Below are 25,391 nucleotides of genomic sequence, written 5' to 3'. Positions count from 1 at the left end.
TGATTCTTTCCCTGTCTAAAACACATGATGGTCTAATAAAGAGCTGAACAGCCAATAGCGAGACAGGAGCAAGGATAGGCAGTGCTGGCAGGCAGAGAGTAAAAACAGAAGCAGAAATGAGAAAAAGGGAGGAAACGAGAGAACAAGGAGAGGAGGACATCAGGGGTCAGCCACCCAACCACCCAGCTACTCAGGCAGCCACGGAGTAAGAGTGAAAGATACAAAGAAAGAAGTAAGGAAATAAAAAAGCCCAGAGGCAAAGGGTAGTCCGGATAATTTAAGAAAAGCTGGCAAGAAACAAGCCAAGCTAAGGTCGGATGATTATATGTAAGAAGAAGTTTCTGTGTGTTATTATTTGGGAGCTGGGTAGCAGTCTGCCCAAAAGAACAAAAAGCAACTAACAACACATACTTTCTTAGAAAAGTCTTATGTTTAGTGGCAGATTTCTTATAAAAAATAGTGTTGAAGAGAAGGCCTAAGATAGATAAACGTTCAATAAATTATCAAATGTCCTACCACCAGCTTGGCAGTGACCGGTAAATAGAGTCTGTCCACACTGTAATCGGTGGTTAGCAGAGGTGAGTAGATTGCAGTAGCCCTTGCTCCAATCTCTGCATATGTCCTCTAGACATCAAAGGACAATAGAATCGCAGAAAGAAATGAGTCAGTCCCTTTCTCTAGTTTCCTTGCTGCATTTGTTTTTCTCAAATATTCTCCATGGTTCTCTATGACTCTGTTCTGTTTGACTACCGTTCCTCAAATGTCTTATTGAGAACGTATCCTGCTATGCTGCTTTCTTTGAAAAAAAAAATCTCTTTTAGATACTTTGTTTGCTTGTTTGACTTTTTCAAAAAGGGAATGGTAAAGATATCCAAGGAAAAGCAATCCAAATTACACAGGATAATTGCTTCTGAGGTTCCATCCTATGTAGGGAAACGTGTTTAAAGCCTTTAGTAAATTCACAGATACGTAATAATTAATGTTTTGTCTTCTGTTTTGTACCAGATAGTGTAAAAATAAGGGAAAGAAAAACAAATAAGACAAACACAGCCACCATCCTTATGGGCTTAGTGTCTAGCAGGGGATAGACAGTGAAGCCATAATTACACCAATAACCAAGAGAGTGTCGGGTTCCAGGGAAGGAAACACATGACGCAGTGTTAAAATACATTAAGGAAGAGCCCCTAGACAGTGGGACATGGGGAGAGGTTAGTTTACTACAGCTGCTCCTGGAAGCATGTCCCTGGGAAGACTGGGATTAAACACAGAAAATTAATGAAGCCCTGTACTGCCATCATTCAAGACTGCAGTGTGTAGGCTGAAGAGATGTAGGTTACTCCTACAGGGCAGAATCATTCACAACCACCTGTAATTCCAGTTCCATGGGATCCAGTGCCCTCTTCCAGCCTCCCTGAACACTGCATTCACATAATGAACATACATACACGTAAACAAATCTTTTTCAAAATGTCACAGCTTGGTAGGTCCTACCCATCAAGCCGAGCCCTGTGATTGGACTCATTACTCACAACCTACTAAAACTATCTTTCCTGTGTTACCAAACACAGAGACTTGGTCTAAATCACTCAGTCCTCTAGCCTCACGTAGGTTCCCGAAGCATTTGGTATCCCGACCATTTCCTACTTCTTAAAACACTGTCTATTCTAAGTGGCCAGTCGCCATCTTTTCTTACTTTCTCCCATCTCACCATCTGTTCCCCCTTGAGATTTTTGTCCAGTTCTTTGCCTCCAAGGATCTTGAATGTCACAGCCCTGTGCCCAGGTTTTGCCTTTGCCTCTACCTATGCACAGTGATTCAGGGCAGAATGTCAAACACCCAGTCAATCTGCAAAATTCCTGAAGGATACCAACTTGTTGAAAACAGATATTGGATATCGGCTGGGATGTATCGACCATTTTGTTCACTTTACAGGCAGCTCCCATGAGACCTAGCTGAGAGCAGGCTATCCTGCCTTGTTCAACACAGACCCCTGTCCCTGATTTGACTAGCTCTAGAGAGTCTAGGAAGTGCTGAAGCTTTGAATGGAAACCCCTCTGAACTCAAAGTGAAGTTCCCATCAGTAGGAAGCAATTGAATTTTGGGCAAGTCCCTCTAAGTTTGATTTCTTTGTTTATTAAGAGGGGATAGTGTTAATTACATGTGCTGCCAAAATTGCCGGGAGAGCTAATTGAGCTAGTGTTTGTGAGTCGCCTTGCTCGCAGATGCCCAGGAGGTCATCCTGAGATCCATTCCAGCAACACCCGCCTAGTTCTTGATTTAAAATTAGGGATGGAACTTGACGGTAACAGGCATCGAAAGGGAAACTTTGGGTCAGTGCTTTCCTTATGGCACCTCCTGGTTAGTTCTACAAGGGGTGACGTTTACAACACGCAAAATCCAGTTTTCTGGGCCCACCTGGCTCCCTCTGAAGCATGAAGGTTGTTATTCCCCATCTGCTCACAGTGAATCTTTCAGGTGTTTGGAAGCAGCGCAATGTGTTCTGTAATTAAGCCTGGCACCAGAGCGCTATGGAGATCGCCACTTCTGCACATGCGCCTTGCTGCCGTCTCCTCTGCAATGGCTTAGCTTCTGGCACAGGTCCCTTTCCTAACTGGTCACAGCAGCAAGGCTGCGCCAAGCCAAGCCATCATCCTCATGCACAGGGAAATCTGAGCTTTTGCCATCCCTCAAGGAAAGCAGACATGACCACCCAAATTTTTTCATACAATTAGCATAATAGGTGGCTGCACTTACTGCTCTTGCAGAGGACAGGAGTTCGACTCCCAGCGGTCACAGGGGGAGGCTCAAGACCAGCCTGGTCTACAAGAGCTAGTTCCAGGACAGGCTCCAAAGCCACAGAGAAACCCTGTCTCGAAAAAACCAAAAAAAAAAAAAAAAACCACCTGTAATTCCACTCGAGGGGACTGAGGTTTGTTCTGGCCTTTGCAGACACTGCATTCACACATGCACATATACACGAACATACATAATTTAAAATAAAAGTAAAATCTCGGAAATTATATCAATATTTATCACTTTCTGGGCATTCTTTTGGAGAGTGTATCTCTCAGAATTCTAAGAGATGTATTTGATTGATGGGAAACAAATCTTACAATTTTAAGAGATATTAGCAAATTACCCTCCAAAGAGATTTTAAAGTAATTTAGGCCCTGCAGTAATCTATACCAGGATCTTTTATCTACAGAGTGGCCACATAGAGTTCTACCAAAGCTGGTGTCTCAGGCCATCTGGGCTGCTCTAAAAAATAGATTGCATGATTAATAAACCAAACAATTTTACAGTTTTATTTCCCATCATTCCAGGGTCTGAATAGGCCCAGATTGTGACCCTAGCAGGTTTGGTGTCTGGGGAGACTGGCTTTCTCCTCCCCAGGCTTCACCTCCTTGCTGTGCCTCTCTTGGCAGAGGAGCAGGGCTGTGCCTGCTCCCTTGGTAAGAATATTGTTTCATTTCTGGGAAAAGCTCCTCTGAATGATCACTGCCCTAAAGGGTCTGCCTCTCAATGCTGTCTCACTGGATTTTCACTCCAACATATGAAGGGGTTCTGATGGACACTAACATTAGCACATAACATAGAGGTTATTTTGGTTATTCTTAATTTGATAGATGTAGAGACTGCAAAACTGATGGAATTTTTAATATGCATTTATCTTATTGTTAATGTTTAAGCATGTTTTATATGTTAAAACCCCAATATTTGATCAAAGTTTATGACATTTTTGATCAGTACGATTTTACTCTATAGTAAAGAAATTGGATCTTTGTTCTAATAAGAACTATAATTAGAATTTCTTTAAATTATGTTTATTAGGGTATTTTATAATTTGTACTATCAACCGTATCAACATATAATTTGTTTAGATGTTATGTCATGATGAGAACTGTCTTCCCAATTGTAAGATTACTTTTTAAAACCTGGTCACATTTTTTTTTGTCTGTAATGTATGAATGTAGACCTTCTTAACGCTTAAACGTCTGACTCACCCAAAAGTTATTCTGGTATGGAGTGTGGTGAAAACATTCCCTTAACATAATGCTTCATCGAAAGTTTGGAAACAAAAGCATGAATTATAGAAGAGAATTAAATCAACAAATAACATTTCTGCCTTGCCTTCCATTCATCCTAAAACATAGCCTAGGGAACAGTGAAAAGAGTTTCTTGTTTTCTTCCACCATCCTGAAGGCCTTTCTGTAAATTGGCTTCATGAAATATTAAACTTGAAAACAGTTGTAAGGCTCAGCATTAGGAATAAAGTGGCCTTCTCAGTTCTGAACTCACCCTTGAAATCCTTCTTAAAAGGGAAATAGTCAGCTATTTCTCTTGGAAGTATAAAATTCTACACTTTCTGTACACTAATAAATTTTAAATTGTAAGGCAGAAATTAGAAGTTCTCACTTAACTCATTTGTCAGGGAAAAACAAAACCTCAGAAAAATGAACTAATTGGCAAGTGTAAAATTTCTAGAAGAAAATCATTTGAGAAGCTACTCACCGAGAAAGCAGCAGGAAATCTGTGCGAGCAATTCTTCAGGGACTGTCCTTGCCCTGAACATCCCCCTCGCTCTCAGAACTGCACTTCTTGCAGGAACTGTGTTTTCCTTTTCAAGAGAATATTGCTATTCCTGTATTGACTTTTCTCAAAAACTATGCAGTCTTGGCTGTGGCAATGGTAGTGTCTCCCAAGACGCCTTATTTTTAAAGTAAAAAAATTAAAAAATCATTAAGAGGATTTATTTTATATTCAATCAGCATTCTAGACTCTTCTTGTAGATCACTCAAATCCTGACATTTGACCAAGGGAACGCAAGGTACTGGAATAGATGTTGACGTACAAGGAAATACATTAGTCAAAATTAAGCTAGGGTTCTAAATGTGCACCTACATCCCCACCATCTGTTTGTGCCCCACATACAGATGTGTACCTATTCGTGCAGCTCTTCCCTGGGTTCTTCCTGTTCCATGTGAGCATTAGACTAGACACTCTGGGCCAGAGCAATTAACTCACTCACCTTCCAGGTTCATTTCCTATTGCATTGTTTGCAAAATGGAGTCAGGGCCACTGCATCAGCAGCTCCTGGAGATTCTTTAGCAAAGCACATTCTCCAGCCCCACCCAGAAACTTCTGAAGCAGGAGGTTTTGAGGGGAAAGAGGGCCCACCAACCCACTCAACAATCCCTGCTCCGTCATGGATCTACTCTGGGACTCAGAGAAGTAAAGGGGGCAGTTATAACAACAGATGGAAAGTGTCCTGGGAGGGAAGAGATGAGATGCATGGGAGCCCAGAGAGTCAAATGCTATGTCAGAAGGCTTCCTCTGCTTTCCCAGAGGATGTACAAAGTGTAATTACATAAGAAGGATATATTGTGAATGGCTGATGGCTAAGGTCCAGACAGAGTGTTAGAAAGAATAAGTTCGCATCTCTGCACTATCTCTGACTTATGAGAGGGTCTGATGCACCCAGAAAGCACATCTGGGCAGCTGTTACCGATCTCAAAGCTGAGATGACCCATGAGTCCCAGCTAGAATGAAGGTGTCACAATTTATTTGGCACAAGTTACAGAGCAGTGACTTCTGTGAGGATGACAGCATGGGGTCCCTTCCCCGGACACATCAGGAAAAGAAGTGAAGCAGATGTGTAGAAAGCTGAGTTAAGTAGTTCTGATTTGTCCTGAAAGAACGGTGGAGCCTCTAGGAATTTCAAATGGGAGCTTTGCGTGACCAGATTCACATTTATAAGGATAGAGTTGACTGGGGGAGGGCTTAATCGGAGGGGCAAGATTGGGAGCATGGAGAGCAGCTCGCAGGCTATTAGGGTGATCTTTCTCCATTGCAGACCCTAATAGAACCCGATTTAGATGATTTGTTCTTCCTCAAATCATTCATCTAGAAAACTATGTCAGAGCCCCGTGGTGTGTGTTGAGGCATGCTAATATATGCAGAAGAGAAACGTCTCAACTCTGAGACAGAGATTTCCAGTTTGGGAATCCTAGGCAACTATGGGTATTTATAGAATGGATGGTGAAAATAAGCTATTTTGAGGATGTTTAAAAATCCATAAAGAATCATATATTTGTGTTGAGGCAAGTTAAAATTAATGTTTTTACATTTAGGCTGAAATTTTGTCCATTTGGCATAGATACTATACTATATCTCTCAATCCTTATTAGAAATGCTATCTGGACCTTTGTTATCGGTGAGAAAAAAAGAGCCTTTTACGTAACTGATAAGATAGAAATAAGAATAGAAAAATAGAAAGAAGAAATGGGATCCAGTAGAAGAAAATAAACCGCATATTTGTGTTGTGAAAGACTGCAGAAATGGCACATTATGTTAGTGATGTAACAGACATGAGCAAGTTAGGTGGTTACCCAGGCATTCACTAGAAAAAATTACCTAAAATGAAAAGAAAAATTGAATTCCATGAAAATAGTTCAATTTTTAATATATAAGTCATATTTATTTGTAAGTAATTGTACTGAGAGCCCTCTGGCCCTGGAATCTAGCAATTCAGTGTCTTTTTTTTTTCTTGGACATAGGTGGCCTGTGGGGTTTAGTGACATTCTATACAATTTCAAATTCAATTCAGTATCAAGTGTCAGGGGCTTTTGTGATTTAATTGAGCTGATAGCAGTTCATGCTTTCAGCGAGGGACAATGAGATTTCAGTTTAGTAATACTTCACACGGGACCAAGCCCATATGAATCTAAAGCAAACACTTCAAACTTCGGTGGAAAAGATGGCCCTGTATCTGTTTCATGTCCATCCACCAGGAAGGAGATGCGCACCTGATTATACTTCCTGTGTGCTCTCAGTAAGTGTCTCAACAGACCTTGTCAATGGAATTGATGTCTAGAAAATGCTAATAGCACGCTTAGCTAGTGGTAGATTCTCGCTGATGGGTAATGAGTTACATGGCATAGGAAACCATGAATGAGCCTAGTTGTACCATGCTAGAGCTAGTGCCACTGAACATCAATACAGTGGGTTGTCGCCGCTGTGCACACTCCTCCGTGACCCACGTTGTGCTCAGGGAAGTTGCTCAAATTGGATTGCAAGGACTCCGGTTACAGCCTTTTGAATTTCGTTCACCTTCACTCTCCAGAAAGATCCTTTCCAGGGAGCTCACAGTCTATCTCAGATGTGCAGAAGTGCATAACACGGCCATATGGCGGGATGCCTTCTCCTTTGTCCAGTCTCTGACTACGTGGAATGTAGACTCCACTCAGAGGTCCTTCACATTAGAACAGGCTTCCTCTTCATAGCTCTTGCTCACTTAGAAGTGTCTTCTGTTCCATGGTACCTAGGGGGAAGAATGTTTCTCTGCTACAACACGTGACTGTGTTGGGAGAGACTTCCCTTTTTTGGTGACTATATATATATATATCACCAAATTTTATATATATATATAAAATATATATATATATATATATATAATTTATGCACATGTGTATGTGTGCATATTTGAGTGCAGTATCTGTAGAGGCCAGAAGGGGGTGCCAGAGCCCCAGGAGCTGGAGTTAACAGGCCTGATGTGAGTGCTGGGAACTGAACTCAGATCTTCACATCCTCATAATCCCTGAGCCATTTTTCCAGCCACTAGAATTATTTGTTTAACTTACATACAAGTCTGTACTGTACATTGGGCATGGTCCCTATGCCCTGTTCTTCCCTCACCTTACCCACTCTCTTTGTCCTCTTTGTCTTCACACTTTATATCTTATATGCATATGAGATTTTACGTATCTATCTAAAAATCTAAGACTAGCCAGCAGTGGTGGCCCACACGTTTAATTCCAGCACTCAGAAGGCAGAGGCAAGCAAATCTCTGTATGTTTGAAGCCAGTAGATTTTACAGAGTGAGTTCCAGAACATTCAGGGCAACACAGAGAAACCGTGTCTCCGCAAAAATTAAAAATTAAATAAAATCTAGAATTAACCTTTTAAGGTATGGTTGAGATAAATAAATTTATAAGCATACATCTCTCTCTCTCTCCTCTCTCTCTCTCTCTCTCTCTCTCTCTCTTTCTCTCTCTCACTCACACACACACACACACACACACACACCACAGGCATCCCAGTGAATTTGGAGATAAGCAGATACCTATTAGTCCATCACCACCACTTTGAAATTTCCTTTTTTGCTCATCCACATTTATTTATCTTATATTTGCAAGATATCCTGTGCACTCCATAGGAATCTGGGATAGATTAATGACCATGTTAACTTGGGATTTTCCACATCAGCCGTGACTCCTCCTAAGGAGAGATGGACTTTGTGGCAGAAGCGTCCGAGACTTTCTAGTTAGTCTTCATATGGTAAACTTCCTACTTAGGCTTCCCATTGGCCAATCCCAGGGAAAATCCCGACCCTGTAAATAACACATGTTGGGAAGACGGTGGAAATGTTCCTGAGAATTCCCCAGTGACACTGTGGTTTTCCTGGGGACTTGGTGCTTGAAGCACTCGTCCTCATCACCAGTAGACTGTCCTGGGGTTTAGAAAGGATGTGATTGCCTGTCTTGGAAACCCGAGGGATTGAGTGGCTTTTCTGAGCTTGGGACTTTGTGATTGTCATTGTTCCAATGCAGACAGTTTTCAGTATCACCCGTGTAGGTTATTCCAGTCCCTGTTTTATCAATGACTCCCTTTAAGATTAAGCACCTCTCTCCCAGATACAAAGAGACTTTGAATTGATTTTAAAAGCGTCAGGCTTGTTGTAAATAAGCCCAGAGTCAGCTGCCAGGGCTGCATGTGCCGTTACTGTGCTGCCTTTCCTCCCCACGGACAGCGGATTCTCTCCCATGCCACGGCAGAACGTCACTAAGAGGCCAGCAGCTTAGCGTGCTGACATCCGCCTCCTCGAGATTTCCCTCGTGGCTTTACTGAGGTGGATTTTAATCCTGCTTTGTATTTTGCCTGAGATTTAGTCTTCTAGCCCGATGTCAAATCCCCAGGAAGAAAAGGCATCTTTATCCAAAAACATTTCATTTATTTATGTCACAAGAGACACACGCTGACGCACAGAATTGCACATACACCCTATACTGTGTACGTTGAATTAAGCATAGTATTCCTTTAGTTTATTTATTTACCTGTGGGAGGTGGAGGTGTGTCCACGTGAAACTCAGAGAACAACCTGTGGGAATCGACTCTCTCCTTCCACCCTGCGGGTCCCTGGAACTGAATTAAAGCTGTGGGGTTTCACAACAAACGTTGAGAACGAACCTGTTGAGTCCATCTCACTTGGCCTAACTGTGGTTTTTGTTGAGAGACATATTTGATATAGGGTCAGTTAAATGATGGAATGGTATCTCTTAAATAACTTCCTAAGTGTTTGACTCAGGATATTGGTTATAACTGAGCAAATCAGGGTTGGTTAGAAGAAAGGAATCAGACACAGGGAGAGAAGGGAAAGCTTCCTGCCAGTCTTTCTCCTCAATACCATCTAAGCACTGGGTGTTTTGTTATAGCGACAGGCCTGAGTGTTCCCATATATCCTGACAGCAAATCCATAGAAGACATCTTTCTTGTTTTCCTGAGAAACGTCTGCTCAGTTTTTAAAATACATTTAGATGTCTCTTGTGTGGGTGCTTAAAATATACCCAACCATCCAGTGGGTGTAAGACTCTAATGTCCTGTTGGAACAGAGCAGAACACTACTCCATGAGACCCAAGTGGATGCTGGATTCTTGGCTCTCCCAACTGTATCTTTACATAGGGAAATCTCAATGCCTATCAACAAACCTCAGGGGGGAAACATGACCCTGCAATTTACAAAGTTGAATGATGTACAAGGGAACCTGTTAATGGCATTACTGTTTATGTATTCAGGTCCACTTATATTAAAATTGCTTCTCAGAACCTGCCAGAACAGAAAGAACCAGACAGCCAGCTAAGCCAAGCTTCACACACTTTATAGCCTGAGCCATCCAGGAAGTTCTTCCACTGCAATGCTGAAATTTCTCAGCGTTGCCTATCCCCAAGCTCAGCGTACCTAGCTACTGGCCAATCAGCATTTGAATAAACCAATATGAGTGACAAATCTTTACAGTATACAAGAGCATTATCACACAGCATCTAACCCACATTCATCTTCTCCCTAACTGTGGGTAGCATGTCTGCTCAGTTCTCAGTATTTATAGGATATGCAGAAGTTCCATTCAGCACGGGAGAGTTTCCCCCTGTATTGCAGAATAGGCCCAGATAAACAATTAAATGCACCCTTTTAGGGAGGGGCTGTTATGAGTGTGAGGGCTCTTGTTTCAGTCTGAGACAGAACTGATGCTCAGTAAATGTTAACTTTAGGATTATCCTCTCTATCATTACTAAGCTGCAGAATCCATCTCATAAAAGAGAATGAGCTCATTAGCATGACATTATTCTCTTAAGCAATGATGAAACTGTTTGTGACTGCTAATTAGGGGAAATAATAGAATCGCTTCTGCTGAGAAGGGATTAGCTCATGTGTACATGAAAAGACCCTCCAGAACTCCAGCAGAAGTGAAAGAATGGGTTCTCTCTACTCACCACCACAAATAAACTTGAACATGCCTGTGTTATTACATCTATAAGTAGATTGGCACAGATTTTATTGTTGTTGTTTTTGTTGCTGTTAAGGTTCTGTTAGTTGAATGGAACCTGTTGAATGATTTGGCATCTTTTTACAATTTCATTTGGACACTGTTGGGTTGAGCTGCCATTACTTGGGATAAGGTTAATTTGGAAATTTTATTATCAGCCAAGTATCACCTTTGCTGACTCTCCCTCTTATGCCTCTGTACCGCAACCCAGCACGAGGTCCACATTTCCAAACTGTATTGGTGACTGACTGGTCCTCTGGATCACTATTCCATATGTCACATTAATCTCCTAAGTAATGATTCCAGCACTGATAAGAAGATGTGTAACTGAAAGAGTAAACCAGTGGGGCAGGAGAGATGGCTTGGAGCTTAAGACTGTTTTATGATTACAGAGATTTGAGTTCCATTCCCAGAACTCACAACCGAGTGTAACACCAGTTCCGGGGCATCTGATGCTCTCCTCTGGTCTCTATGGTTACCCAGTGGCACCTGTGCCTGGATGCAAACCCACACACATGCATACACATTACAACATAGACAGACTTTTAAAATACACTAAAATTTTAAAAGGAACGCTGCATCACAAATTTTGTACTTTCCCAGTTAATTTCTAGATCTGAAAGGAAGTTCTAGGTGGATGTTATTGGCTATTCAAAGATGTTATTGGCTATTACAAACATGGAATAAGGAAACACAACCCCCTGTCTACTTACAGGTACATCACCAAGTTGAAAAAGTGGTTAGTTTCCCTTTTCTCATTTTAGTTTTTTCATAATTTTCCAAATTTATTGTTTTACTATAAGTTGAGAAAATAGCAAAGAAAAGTGACAGCGAAGTTCATGTGTCCAAAGAGGGCCTGTGCTTTGCTGAGTCTGAGACAAAGGAGAGAGCCACCATGGTATGAGGGCCCAGCTGGTTCCTGTTGTCTCTCCTGATTTTTAAGGATATGAGCAGTGGTACACTGAAATCTTCAGTTAGTCAGGAATCTTCAGTTAGTATTGACTGTTTCCTCCTCTTCTGCTTCTTGGGGTAGGGGAAAATACTGGGTAAGAACTTTCTGTGAGTACACTGTTCATCCAGTGATGTCATTAGCTGAGTTTGCCCATGCCACTGTATAGAGCCATCCCTTGGTATTTATAGCATTTAATATTTTCAGCGTGTTTATTAATTACTCCCATCTATACTCAAACTGGGGAAAGCAGTGACATGGTAACATGTTGCATCTACTCAGACACTCAGCATGTCAGAAGTGACCGTTACCCAATGCATTGACTGGCACCAGTCAGTGTTTCTCTGCAACACAGAAAAACAGTTCAGAAAAGCTCTGATAACGGTCGTGACCACATGGCTTCATCTTTGGAAAATTTGATCATCTTGAGTAATTTCATTCACTATATAGTATCAAGAAATGCCATATGATAATAATGCAGACTTATTAGGCATAGAGAAAAATAGGACTCAGAATCTTTAAAGCCTTTTCAAGCCTAAAACATCAGACATCAGCAACCTGCCATTATGTCCTGATGTGATAGAGCATGCCAACAGAATCAGGCTAACTCATGTTGAATTGCAACACCTCCATGCAGCTTTGGTCCACTTCCGAGGAACCCAGGATGTAGGGCCTTCCAGTGAATCATTCTGATTTCTAACTTGACATCTTATCAGGTTTTTATTTATAGGTTCCAAGCAGGTACTCCTACTATTTATAGCTTTCCAGGGTTCTGACCTTCAGAAAGGTTCCCCTCAGATTTTCAATATGATATGAGAGTTTCCCACTGACACAAGGAAACTAAATTTTTTTATAAAAAATCAATGAGTTATAATTATAAAAAAAATAAACTGGCCTTCATTAATGTGTCAAATTTTACTAGCCCAATTTTAAATTAATTTTGTGTTATAAAATGTATTCACTTACTGTGTAGAACATGATGTTTGAAGTGTATGCAGATTACAGACTGACAAAATCTATCTTATTAGGATACATAATCTCAAGTAATTATGAATTTTTGTTTTCATTCTTTGCAATGCTAGGAATGAAACCTACAGATGTATGAAAATTAGACAAATGCTGGACAACCAAGTTATATCCCCCACCTCACTTGTAAGGGGTGGGAGTAGAAGATCGTCTCCCTCAGCTCTGCCTTGATCTTGCACAGGTCTTGCACAGGCAGCCACAGCTATTCTGAGTCTCTGAGTGTGCCCGCTATATCATGGGAAGAAGGCAATGTTTTCAATGTTGCTTTTCTTCATTCTTGAGAATTTCAAACATCTATCCAATAAAATATGATCATATTTAAGCCAATTTTTTCCTACAATTTCACACACACACACACACACACACACACACACCCTCCTGACTCCACATGTTGGTTTATTCTTAACAATGCACTAAGTGTAATAAGAATTGCCCTTCTGCATGATTGTGGGGCATGCACTGAAATGTGGGGATCCTGTCAGTGACCCATCCTCAGAGAACAGCAGTTATTGCACCCACAGCCATGTCAACTGGCATCTTTGTATTTTTCTGAATTCACTTAGAAAAAAAAAAATATGAGCATATTCCTTTCAGCTGATCTCTCCCTGTAATTCTACACAGCTGTGAGAAAGCCCGTGTCTCTCCCGGGATTTCTCTACGTACATTGTTCTCAGCTGTCCACACAAACTGCAGGAGACAGCATTGTCCACCTCCTCCCACTAAATAACAGGTATCAACTTTGTCTAACAAAAAACAAAAACAATTATTTCACATTGTCCCTACTCCTACAAACAAGTCTCCTGATTCTCCCCACCTGCCGGAAACCCCTTGGTCTTCTGCCTACTTCCACGCAGTCTCTCACTAACACTCATTTCATTGTTTATATTATATATACTTGCAGAATCCTGCTCGGTGTGCGTTAATCTATCGAATTACAACGCACCTTAAAACATAATGGTTTTGAAATATAGTTTATGTTGTCCATAGATCTATATAATTTGCAAAGGACTGTATGGTGAATGCCATCTCTCCTGCACGTGGCTTTGACTGGTGTGACTGGACTGAACTGAGGTCCAGTCTCTAGCATCTCAGGGGACAGGCAAGTGACACCTGTTAGCTGGAACCTGACTATTCTTCATGTGACCTCTTCCAAACTCCATGAAGGAACTCACAGCGTGATGGCTGTAAGAACAGAAGTTCCGGGAGACGTGGTTGCCTTTTAAGACTTGGCCTACACACAGATCTGTCTCATCATTTTCCATATCTTGATCACAGCCCTCCACATTCATGGGAAGAAAGCATTATTCTCCACTGAATGGTTTGTGTGTAAAGCCATCAGTAACTTTGCCCTGTAGCGTAGCTGTGTACCCAAGGAAAGGGAAGAGATTTTGTGAACACCTTTCTCATCTCTAGTTGGTTATAGCATGAAGCCATTTAAATCTTCATTTATTTAAATCAACATTCTATCAAGTGTTCAACTTAGTTGTTTGGGACATCCCAAATTAACATACCCACAGCTTTGGTATCTATTAACTTGGCAGCATGAGATTACACCAAACCCTAACATGGACAAAAGAAAAACTCTCTCCATAGATGCAGGGTCAGACGAGGCTGTGGAGCATTTTAATAATTAACTGTTGGAGTGGGAGATCCCAGCCCATTGTGGGTGGTACCACCCCTGGGCTGGTGGTCCTGGATCCAATCAGAAAGCAGGCTGAGCAAACAGGCCATGAAGAGTTGCAAGCCAGTCAGTAAGCAATGGTCTCCTTGGCCTCTGTATCAGCCGCTGCTTCCAGGTTCCTTTGCTGTCTGAGTTCCTGCCCTGACTCCCTCTGAAGATGAAGAGTAAGTGAAGTAAACCCTTTGCTCCCCAAGTAGCTTTTGGTCATCGTGTTTCATCCCAGCAATAGAAACCCTAAGACATTTCTTTTAAAAAAAATACTGATACTTTACGTATTTTTATCGTGTATGTATGAGTGCCTTGCCTACATATATGTCTACCACATAAAGGCATTGTCCTAGGAGGCCAAACGAGGCCATTGGATCCCCGGGAACAGACATTTGTGAGCACCATGTGGGTGCTGGGAACTGCTCCCAGATCTTCTGAAGAGCAGCCCCAGTCCTCTTAACCACTGAGCCATCTCAGCAGCCCGTTTGGTCATTTTGTTGTTCTCAGTCATCAGAAGTGCACAATTTGAAGATGTCCGTGATTGTACTTAGTGTATATTCATCTGAAAAATAAAGTTTTATACAAAGATTGTAACATGCAGACAGCTGTGTATGTAGGGGAGGCTGTAGAGCATTTTCTTAATTAATGATTAAATCGTCAGCAAGATGCGCTGCTTCCTCCCACAGACAGGGACCTATGTGTATTTGGAAACTTGTCAGGCACAAAGGTAAAACCAAAGACTTTTGTTGTCATGATAGAATGCAAAATCTAGCAAATGTCTGGCTGATTCTGGTATTCAGAAATTGTGTCACACATTTTCTTTAAATGAGGGCTCTTTTGCCTGACTTAAATTACTAGTTAGTGGTGGATTCTTCCTATGAGCATAAAGACTTCATAGAACAGTGCTGTGTAGGTAAGTCCAGGTTCCTAGAAATATTTTTGATATTTTCTGACTTAACAGGCCCTCCACGAGGGCTGTAAGAGCTGTATCTCAGCGTGCACCCAGGTGATGGTGATGAAGCTAACCAATGCTTCAGGCTTAGAAAAGCATTGGCCAACAGCAGTTCCTAATACAGGTTCATTTCATAACTCAAGATGTTTAAGATTCCTTGCACGGAAAGGGAAAATGTAATACATTTACACAATGGAGTACTACATAGCAGAAAAAATATTGACATCTTGAATTTTGCAGGCAAATGGATGGAGCTAGAAAACATCCTTTTGAGTGAAGTAACCCAGACACAGAAAGACAATTATCACATGTAATCACTCATGAGTGTTTTTTAAACAGATAGCAAAGAAAACCAACCCACAAATCACAATCCCAGAGAACTTAGACAACAATGAGGAACCTAAGAGAGACATACATAGATCTAATCTACATGGGAAGTAGAAAAAGACAAGATCTCCTGAGTAAATTGGGAGCACGGGGACCTTGGGGGAGGGTAGAAGGGGAGGAGAGAGGCAGGGAGGGGAGCAGAGAAAAATGTAGAGCTCAACTAAAAAAAATGGATATGACTCATAGCTTCCCAAAACACGTCTAGTGTGGATTTTAAAATGCATCTTTGACACAGGTGGGGAGAGTCAGAATGTTGACTCTAACTACACAAGAAGACTAAGGAGCCACAGGTTTGGCTGTAGCAAAGGGAAACAGATTTTCTCACAGACTGCTGAGGGCTACTCAAGCGTATGCTCAATCCGGTAAAGGGAGTCCAGATCTGCTTCGTCAAGCATAGCTGCCCACTCTCCCTTCATGGGCAGAGTTTAAGTGACTTCCCATGTGCCGGTAAAATCCAGGCGATGAGGAAAACCATCCTTGACAGTGGCATCACAGATCAATAGCAGCAAGAACCTTTGAAGTAGTGAGATCAAAGGTGAAGACGTTGAGAGTGGTCTAAGAGGTGGTGATCGTGCCGAAGGCACAAGAAGTAAAGGCAACAGGGCTGCCTTTCAGAGGAGACGCTGCTTATGGGGCTTTAAGATCATACAGGGGACTTCTCTTAGCCAGCACTGAGAGCAACTTCAATAACATCCTCAGGATGCTTTCTCTCCAGGTGAAGAGAAATGGATTTTTTTTTTTAAAGTGATTCTGGGCGCCATGACAGTAAGAAAGCTACTGTTTTCTGGGATTTTCATTTTTACTTTTTCACTTGGAGTATGTTCAATGTCTACAATTTTATTCAAATGACAGATAAACTTGATTGAACAGCTTTTGCTATTGGTGCACAGCATATTGCTGCTATTGGTGTTTTTATGTATATATGTAAATGTGTATATATATACATATATGTAAATGTATACACACACACATATATATATAAATATATATATATATAATTTGACCTCTTGGCAATTTTAGCTGTGCTATGAATTTTGAAAATAAACATTTACCGTGTTGAGCTTGCATTGTGTAGAAACTAACAACCACATTGGCCTAGAAATATCAAACTTGATCTTTCCCCCAATTGTACAGGAGTAATGCATTATTAACTATATAAGGTCCTACCTACATGAGTTTGATTGCAAAAGGCCAAAAATATTCTCTAATGAAAAAGCCTAATATTACTGTTTATCAACAGTTCTGAAAATGCCCAATTGTTCTATTAAGAAATAGCTTCATCTGCCTTTTTGTGTGCTAGCAAATAAAATATGACTGCCTTCTACTATCTTCAGCAATTTTTAGAAAGAAAAGTGATAACAGACACTCTTCAAAGCATTGAATTCATAAGGTATAGTTTTCTAGCTTTTCTGACCTTATGTGACCCCAGGTGAACCTTTGTAAATGATCTCAGGGTGATGCAGAAGTCACAGTAGATATTGTCTGTGCAGCTATTTCCAGGACCGAAGTGTGGTAGAGAACAAGGGAAATGTTCCGCTCTGTGGGATCAGCCAAGAACTGCTGGGCAGCACTGAGAACAAAATTTGCCTTAAGTTCTACATTGATTTTAACTTCAGCATCGTCTCCTCTTTTGTATTGCCTGTGGGAAGTTTCCTTGCTTTCACTTGAAATGCAAGAGTCTGGATTCTAGTCTGTCTCTGAGCTGACCTAGAGCCGGCCCTATACTTCTCTGCTGTACTTGACCAAAAGACTTAGACCAGATTAAAACACCTCAACAACTCCTTCCTGTCCTTGCTTTTCTGCTCCTAGACAGAGACCCCCTCAGGGTATTTCCTTATCTTGCTGCATTGCTCAAACCAAAATAAGAGATTCATGTCATTTTGCTCAAGTGTAATTAAGGCATTGTTAGTCTTTTCAGTTTGCCAAGATGATGCTCTCCATGTCGTCACAGATGCAGTTGTGTCGTTCTGATGTCATTCTGTTTGGGGCAACAGATTGGGCAGTCTATGAAAAGCTGAGACTGGAACCTGGAACCTCCTGGATCTCCCCATAGAGTCCTGATCCAGTTTCTCATGACCCTCAAAGCTGTGCAGAATTAATTCAGCATTAGTAGGAAAAGCAAATGAAAAGGCCCTGGCAATATGAACAGTACAAATTAGTAACTTCGTAGGAATCTTTGGTTTAAAAAGAGTGTGGAAGTTAAGTGGGAACATTCTAAAATTTAGGAGAAAAAAGGTCAAATGGAGATAAACTAGCCCTTGGCCATGCTTATCACTCTGAAACTGCAGATGTGTGCTCAATAGCCATGGTGGTCAAGATCTCAGAACAGATGCAGGGATTTCACCAATAGCTTTGGCACTGATAAGTTTGTTTATTGAAAGATTTCCTTATGATGTGAAGCTCAGAATAATTAGTCTGATCATTTTAGCATACAGTATTCATTGTTTTATCTACGAACTGTATAACTAAGACCTGAAGTTAATGCTAAGAAGGAACCAGAAAGGCTGTACATTTTCAGGTGTTACCTATGTTCTTTTGTTTTGTTTGTTTTTTTAGATAAGAACAGGAAGTTGATATTATGCTAGCTCTCTGTTCTCATATTGTTAGCATGTTGAAATGATAAGCCCTTAATATTTGGAAATCGTTTAAGACCATGTAAACCATGAAAACATGGGGTTGAAATTCAGTTCTTTCTATAAATAGTAAGTAAATCAGCCATGATCACTTCATTTAGGCAAAGACTCAATGGCAAACAGGGAAGTTGGAAAACCTCACCCAGAGTGACCACAGGAGAGTCCTGTGTTGATAACAGAAGACATTAGAGGAGAAAAGGTGTGGCAGAGAACCTACTAGTAGAAGTGGATTTGAAGAGCATATGTGGTTTTCTCTGGTCTTGATTTGGGAACACGGGAAAATTCTCTGAGGTGCTTCAGTCCCCAACTAGTCTGGCTCAGTTGCCACAGAAGCTGTGGTTTCACCATCTAGAGTGTTTGCTGCCGTCCATGGGTCAGAATTCTGTTGTATGCGGTCTAGGCATTGTGTGTCCAGTCTTCAAGACTGGCAGGTGCTTTATTTCAACGTGATGGGTTGAGAAGATCTCTCCTGTACAGCTTTTGGAGACAGAAGAGATAATGGGCAGAAAGGGAGAGTTCGCATGTCTGCAACAGAAAAGCCAGAAGGCTGTTTCCACAGATGCCAGGGCTGTCAGAGGTTGCCTTGGAGATTGGAGGACACTCAAGAGATCCTCACCCTCAGTCCAGTCTAAATGTAGACCTGGATAAATGCTCTCCTTTTTCCTAGCCAATAAACTGCCTACCTTAGATTCCCGAGTGTCTGAAACTTCTGTCCTATTTCATAAGCCAATTACAGAGTTCCTATTTTTAACCTGCAATGTGTTGGAACTAAGATTTCTTTATCTCAGAAGTTTGAGGAGTTAAACAACTACCTCAGCATGAGGAGAAGTGGCAAACACAATACTGGTTTTGAATTTTTTCTTCCTATGTTTTTATTGCATATTGAAGCTTATTATTTTTATATCGCTTTACTCCTTTTGCTGTCCGGGTCTTTCACAGTCTCAGCACAGCTATAACTTGTTACCAAAGTCTTTCATGGTTGCTTCCCTGTCTTGAATGAGGGCCATGTCAGTCACCATTCCTTCACATGCACACATAGAAGCACACAAATTCTGGATGTTTCATTTGGAGACACATCCGCGTTGTCTTACATAAAGATCCAGAGACATTCACCTGAATCTTCTCTTCCATCCCATTGCCAAACTAAGTGAACTCTGCAGCTGTGTTTTCACTGAAGTGAAAATGGTAATGAAGGGATGACTCATTGAATCATAGAGAAGTTGTAAGTCCTGGAAAACATCAAAATATGAACACACAGGGCCATTCATCGCAGGATGCCTGGAATTCTGGTCCCAACAGAAGACACAATGACTAGACGCAGAACAGGCCAAACTGGGTCACATCTGATACACAGTTTACATCAGTTTTCTTGAGCCACAAACTGAGGTTTCAGATAATTCTGGACATATCAAAATGACTTAGAAAGAGTAGTCATAGATGCTGTGTGTCTTGCTTATTTGTATTCTTGAGTGGAAATTATGTCTCCCTTTATATTTTCTGCCTAAATTTAACAAATGAATGTAAAATGAGGACTCTAAGAAGGATATTCAGTAAAATAAATAATAAGGATAATTTACCTGCATGTTGGAAAGAATTTTGTATATTGAAAATGAAATTCATATATAAAACATTCACTATTGGTCAGGCAGTGGTAGTGTATGTCTTTTATTCCAGAACTCAGGAGGCAAAGGCAGGCAGATATCTGTGAGTTTGAGGACTGCCTGGTCTACAGAGTGAGTTCCAGGACAGGCTCCAAAGCTACACAGAGAAACCCTGTCTTGGGGGGAAAAAATTACCATCACTATTGTACTCCCTAACCTTAAAGTGAGTTCAGATCATTCCCAGGTAAGAATCTGCCTTCTAGAGGTGATCCTTAAAGAATTCAGACAGTGTGTAGAACTGCGAAGAAATTAAAGATGGTTTAAGTAAAAGAAGAAAAAGATGGATTTATGAAAATGAAGCTTGTCAGATAAAGTTGTGATCAGGACCAGGGTCATAGATGAAGCGTGTGGCAGGTGCTAATTGAAGAAGCTTTCCGTGGTGGTGTATAGCCAGACAGCTTTGAGTTTCTTAACCTGTCCCACCATGACTTAGGACAACATACTTAGGCTTGAAAAATACCCCCACCCGCATGCGCACACACATACACACCTTTATGCGTATAAGCTTGGATCTCTGTCTTTGGAAAAAGCCACATTAAAGGGATAGTCTTCACAACAATTCCTAAGGTTGTAGGCTTGCAGCATTCGGAGAGAGGAGTGGCCAAATGAAAGGCTGATGCTGGCTAAGCTCTAAACAAATGTGAGACTGGAATGAGGAGGCTCGCTGCTGACTTCCTCCTACTCCGTGAAGAAAGGAAACCTGAGCTCAATGGCTTAATCTCCCCCGATCTACACATGTTTTCAGAATTGCTTCTCTGATCTCTGGTGGACAGGACAGTATATGCAAACTGCAGCCCTCCCTTTAACTTCTCTTTCGCCTGTTGCTTGTCTTGTGAACAGAGTAAGAAGCAGGATGTCCCGCGGGAAGACCAGGGACCAACCACCAAGAACTTGGACTTCTGGCCACAGCTGATCACATTGATGGTTACTATTATTGATGAAGATAAAACTGCCTACACCCCTGTTCTCAATCAGTAAGTACACTGCATGCACGAGTTGGCAGACTTCGTTCTAACATTGAAAATGCATTACCTGGATTTATGTGCTACCTATATTCTAATGACGACAAAGTTTTTTAAAAAAAATAAACCATAGAAATTATTTTCTTTACTTCTATCAGTAAATATCAATTCAGTGGTAATAAAAAAATTTTATTTAAACTCCAAGGAATATAGTTGTTTGGTTGTGGAGTCAAATATTCACCCAGGATTTGACTTTTGTTTAAGGCGAAAGCTTTCCTGTGTCCTCTTTTTTGTACCATCTTAACAATGGTGCTAATATCCACACTTACTGTGGAAAACTGGGTTGATTACTTTATTGTATTTTCTGGCAAGCAAGCCTGAATCATAATTTGTTAGGTTATCAATTATAATTTCAAGTACAAGAAAAATGAAGTGTTCCAGTTCCACCTTTTTGCCTCTTAACTACCCACTCATTATAAATTTTACTTTTAAATAGTGATTTAGTTTTATCTTCTCTGTATGAGTTTTGCCTGCATGTGTATATGCTCACCATGTGCCTGCAGTGCTCATGAAGACCAGGGGAGGGCATCAGATCCCCTGGAACTGGAGTTAATAGATGGTTGGAGGCCACCATGTGGGTGCTGGAAACTAAACCCAGTTTTACTGAAAGAGCAGCAATTGCTCTTAACTGCTGAGTCATCTCTCCATGCCCCTGTTCATTTAATTTTTTTAGCCCACTATATCCAATTAGAAATGTGGTCTAATCCCCTAGGGCTTGAGGCAACCATAGTGCACATATTCCTAAAAAAAAAAAAAAAAAAAAAAAACACCTGACTCTCTGTTCAATCAGCTATCAACTGCAATGGTTCCTTAGCCATGGATGGGGCCTCAGTAGTTCTTCTCTACTCCATGCTGGAATTTTTAATGACCTTGTTCACATGCAGGCCTGTGCAGGTAGACATTGTTGCTGTGCGTTCATGTGTGCCACAGTCATGCATGTCAACAGATGGTATCTCAAGGTGTCTCTTCTCATCCCCTGGCTCTTACCACCCTCCTGGCCTCTCTCCATGATCCCTTAGCCTTGGGGCTTGTGATTGGTATAGACGTTCATCTCCAGCTAAGCTCTTGGAGTGGCATTCTCAGCACTTGGAGTAATGCAACTCTACACTAACCACCATCCCTTCAGCAAGAAACTTTTCTGACCAAGGTTGGGGGCAGCACAAGCCTATGGATATAAACACAAACATTTAGAAGGCATTTGGCAACGTGACCATGTAGAAAAATAACAGTAGGCTCTCCCCTAGGGTACTAACCATGTCTGTAATACCAGGCACAAAATCCCCTTTGTAGGAGCAGGCCTCAAATCCAATCAGGAGAGCCTTGCCACTGTTGCACCATGTGGCACATCTTGCCTGGAAGATGGGTGTTGTAGTCTGCAGGTTGCAGTGTAGACAGAGACTGCACATGTGTTTCCCAGTTGCCCAGGCCCAAATAATCACACAAAAACTACACTAAGTACAACACTGTTTAGCCAATGACTCGGGCATATCCCTAGCTAGCTCTTACATCTTAAATTATCCCATTTCTATTAATCTGTGTATCACCACGAGGTTGTAGCCTACTGGTAAAGTTCTGGTGTCCTCCTTCAGCAGCTACATGGCATCCCTCTGACTCCACCTACTCTATCTCTTTCGGCCCGGCTATATTCTGCCCTGCCATAGGCCAAAGCAACTTGATTAGCCAATCAACGCAACACATATACAGAAGGACATCCCACATCAGTGCAGTGTTGGATACATCCATTGATGTGGTTTTTTCTCCCCCAGTAGCTTACACAGCAGCCCTCCCAGCACTCAGAAAACTAAGTCAGCAGGAGGAGTTCAAGATTTATTTCTCTGTGTTCTGCAACTAAAGTGTGTGATGTCTTCAACAAAAGGATCTTGCCATCTATTAATAATTCATCTCTCTCATGCCTCAGATTCCTCCTATTTCTGAACAAAGTAACCTTATCTTTTATGTGTAATAGCTAGAGTACCTGCTTTCCCTATACACTGTTTCCTCCTTGTTCTCTAGACCTCACCCTTGTTCTCATCTTGTTTCTTTCTAATGCCAGAAGATTCTGAAAATTTCCTACTGTCAAGAATTGGCTTCTTAATTCTCCTCTGTTAGAGTGCCAGGCTCATAATCCACAACCAGCCCTCATCTCAGCTTGCAATGTGAGCCTGCCATTTAGCTCTTGGCCAGTTAGGTTTTGTTGTTGTTGTTGCTGCTGTTGTTATTGTTGTTAATTTGACACAAGCTAGAGTCATCAGGGAAGAGGGACTCGAAGTTGAGAAAATGCCTCCACTGGGTTGGCCTATAGGCAAGTCTGCAGGGCGTTTTATTGATTACTTATTGCTGTGGGAGGACCCAGACCACTGTGGGTATACCACCCTGAGCAGGTGCTCCTCCACTGTATAAGAAAGCAGGCTGAGACACCCAGGAAAAGCAAGGTAGGGAACAGCATTCCTCCATGGCCTCTGCTTGAGTTCCTGCCTCAGCTTCCCTCAGTGATGAACTTTGATGCTGACATTTCAACCCAGTAAACCTTATCCTCCCTACATTGCTTTTGGCCATGGTATTGTATCTGAGCAATAAAAGGCAAGCAGGAAACACATATACACACACACACACGCCAGAGTAAAAATATAATTTAGTTTTGTTCTGCATTAAGATTGTGTAGTAGAGAGTACCCAATGTCAGAAATGAGTCAATTTTAAAACAGTCACTGTGTGTGTGTATGTGTATGTGTGTATGTGTATGTGTAGTATGTTCCTTTAATGTTTTTCAGAGTGAGGGATAACCCAGTATATTCCTTTTAAGTCATGTGTTCTAAAAGATTCCATTTGCTCTGGTGGAGAAGCCTGAGTGTAAGCAGAACTGACATGTTGTTCTGTTTTGAGACCAGTGTTCAATGTGTTAAAGCTTCTGGCTTCTGTGTTCATGTGTGGCTTTGTAAAATTACTTTTTACATTAAAAATCATTATGAACAGGATCTTGATATTAAAAAGAACAGATAACCACACAAGAGAACATGTCTCTATCACTTCAATTTAATAATCATTAAATTTTATTACTTTTTTTTTTTTTGCTCATATGCTCTTGAATTTTTGTTATCTGGCGGAATCACCATCAGCTAATCTTTGACATCAAGCGATTTCATTTTTCTGTATGTCAGCACCCACCTTGAGAAATTGTGGTAGTTTTAATCCCACCAAAGTAGCGCACCCCAGCCAGGACAGCGGCATCAACACCCAAGTCTTTCAGAAGCCCCATCCTGTTAGTCAGCTGTTCCTGGTTGTCTTATACAATGTCCTTCTTGTGGGGCAGGTATGGTTTGTTTCAGTCAGGATGTAAGTTAAGGCCATACATTATATATGGTTCTTATAGATCACTGTGTCTTGATTCTGGTTAAGTGTTATCTTTGTTCCCTTCTACTACATTATGGAGAAAACTACATGTCTGTCAGATGCCAGCTGATGCTAAAACATCAGCTCGTACGTGTGACTGCCAGTTGCACAGAGCATAGCCTGCTCCTTCTTAAAGAACACAGTTTTCTTCAGGCCTGCTTTGTACCTCACAGCAGAACTCCAAACTTAATGGGTTCTAATTTTGTCTGCTATGACTAATGAGTCCAAATTATCAAATTTGGCAGATTATGTTTTCCTGATTCGACTAAGACATTTTTGAAATAATAAATTGGTTTGTTAAATTGTTATGTCTCAGAAGACTCGAGGTTTAAAACATTTATGTTCTGTATTAATTGCTACAAATTAAAAAGAGGAGGCAGACTGTAATGGAGGAATGAATTGCTTCCTTCATTAAACAGCCCTACTATAAATTATCAATTAAATAAAACTGAAAATGCTTCACTGAAAATGCAGAAGTGTCTTTAACATGAGAGAATTTAATCTGTATATAAGAATCTTCAGGTTAAGCTAAGAAGAGACATTTAAATATGTATATGTGTATGAATATTTGATGTACCATGTAAGATTTAAGTTTTAAATATGTGTATAATAGCTTCTACATAGCAAGGTTAGTGTTCTGGTTTCATTTCAGTGGCTTTGATAAGATGCCCCAGCAGTAAGCAGCTGAGTGAAGAGAGGGGTGTATTTTCCCTTAGAATTTCAGGTTCTAGCCCTTGAGAGTGACTGAACTTCAAAGGCTGGTCACGCCTTTGACCAAGAGCAGAGAGAAATGAACGTGTATCTATTCACTTGTTCACTGGTGCTCAACTCGATTCCTCTACTGTTATTAAACAGCTCAGGACCCCCAATCCGGGGAATGACACTTCCCATTCTGGACTAGGTCTTCCCATATCCGTTCACAGACCTGCCAACAGGCTAACCCAATGTAGATGGTGATAATAGCTTGATTCGAGCCACTATTAATGCTAACACTCTTTCCTCCAGTTCTGTTTCTGTTAAGGTTTGGGTACTGTTTCTAATTAGCATTTGAATGGTTGGCGTGCCATCTGAGAGTTCAGAAGTCTTAAAATCTGTTTACTCC

At 41.1% G+C, this 25,391-nt stretch overlaps 1 protein-coding gene across 1 annotated transcript in view; it reads left to right on the top strand.

Moving 5' to 3' along the window:
* The window catches only part of Unc13c (unc-13 homolog C), a 427,544-nt gene that overhangs the window by 253,282 nt on the left and 148,871 nt on the right, over positions 1-25,391 (top strand). Inside the window, exon 17 of the mRNA XM_057767059.1 lies at positions 20,719-20,852. Coding sequence (XP_057623042.1) covers positions 20,719-20,852 — 134 coding nt within the window. The remainder of the gene's footprint in view (positions 1-20,718; positions 20,853-25,391) is intronic.

This window comes from Chionomys nivalis, chromosome 4, assembly GCF_950005125.1.
Source record: "Chionomys nivalis chromosome 4, mChiNiv1.1, whole genome shotgun sequence".
In the NCBI taxonomy this organism is placed as follows: domain Eukaryota; kingdom Metazoa; phylum Chordata; class Mammalia; order Rodentia; family Cricetidae; genus Chionomys; species Chionomys nivalis.
The sequence above is the reverse complement of the archived record's forward strand: the minus strand, read 5'-3'. Positions and strand labels throughout refer to the sequence as shown.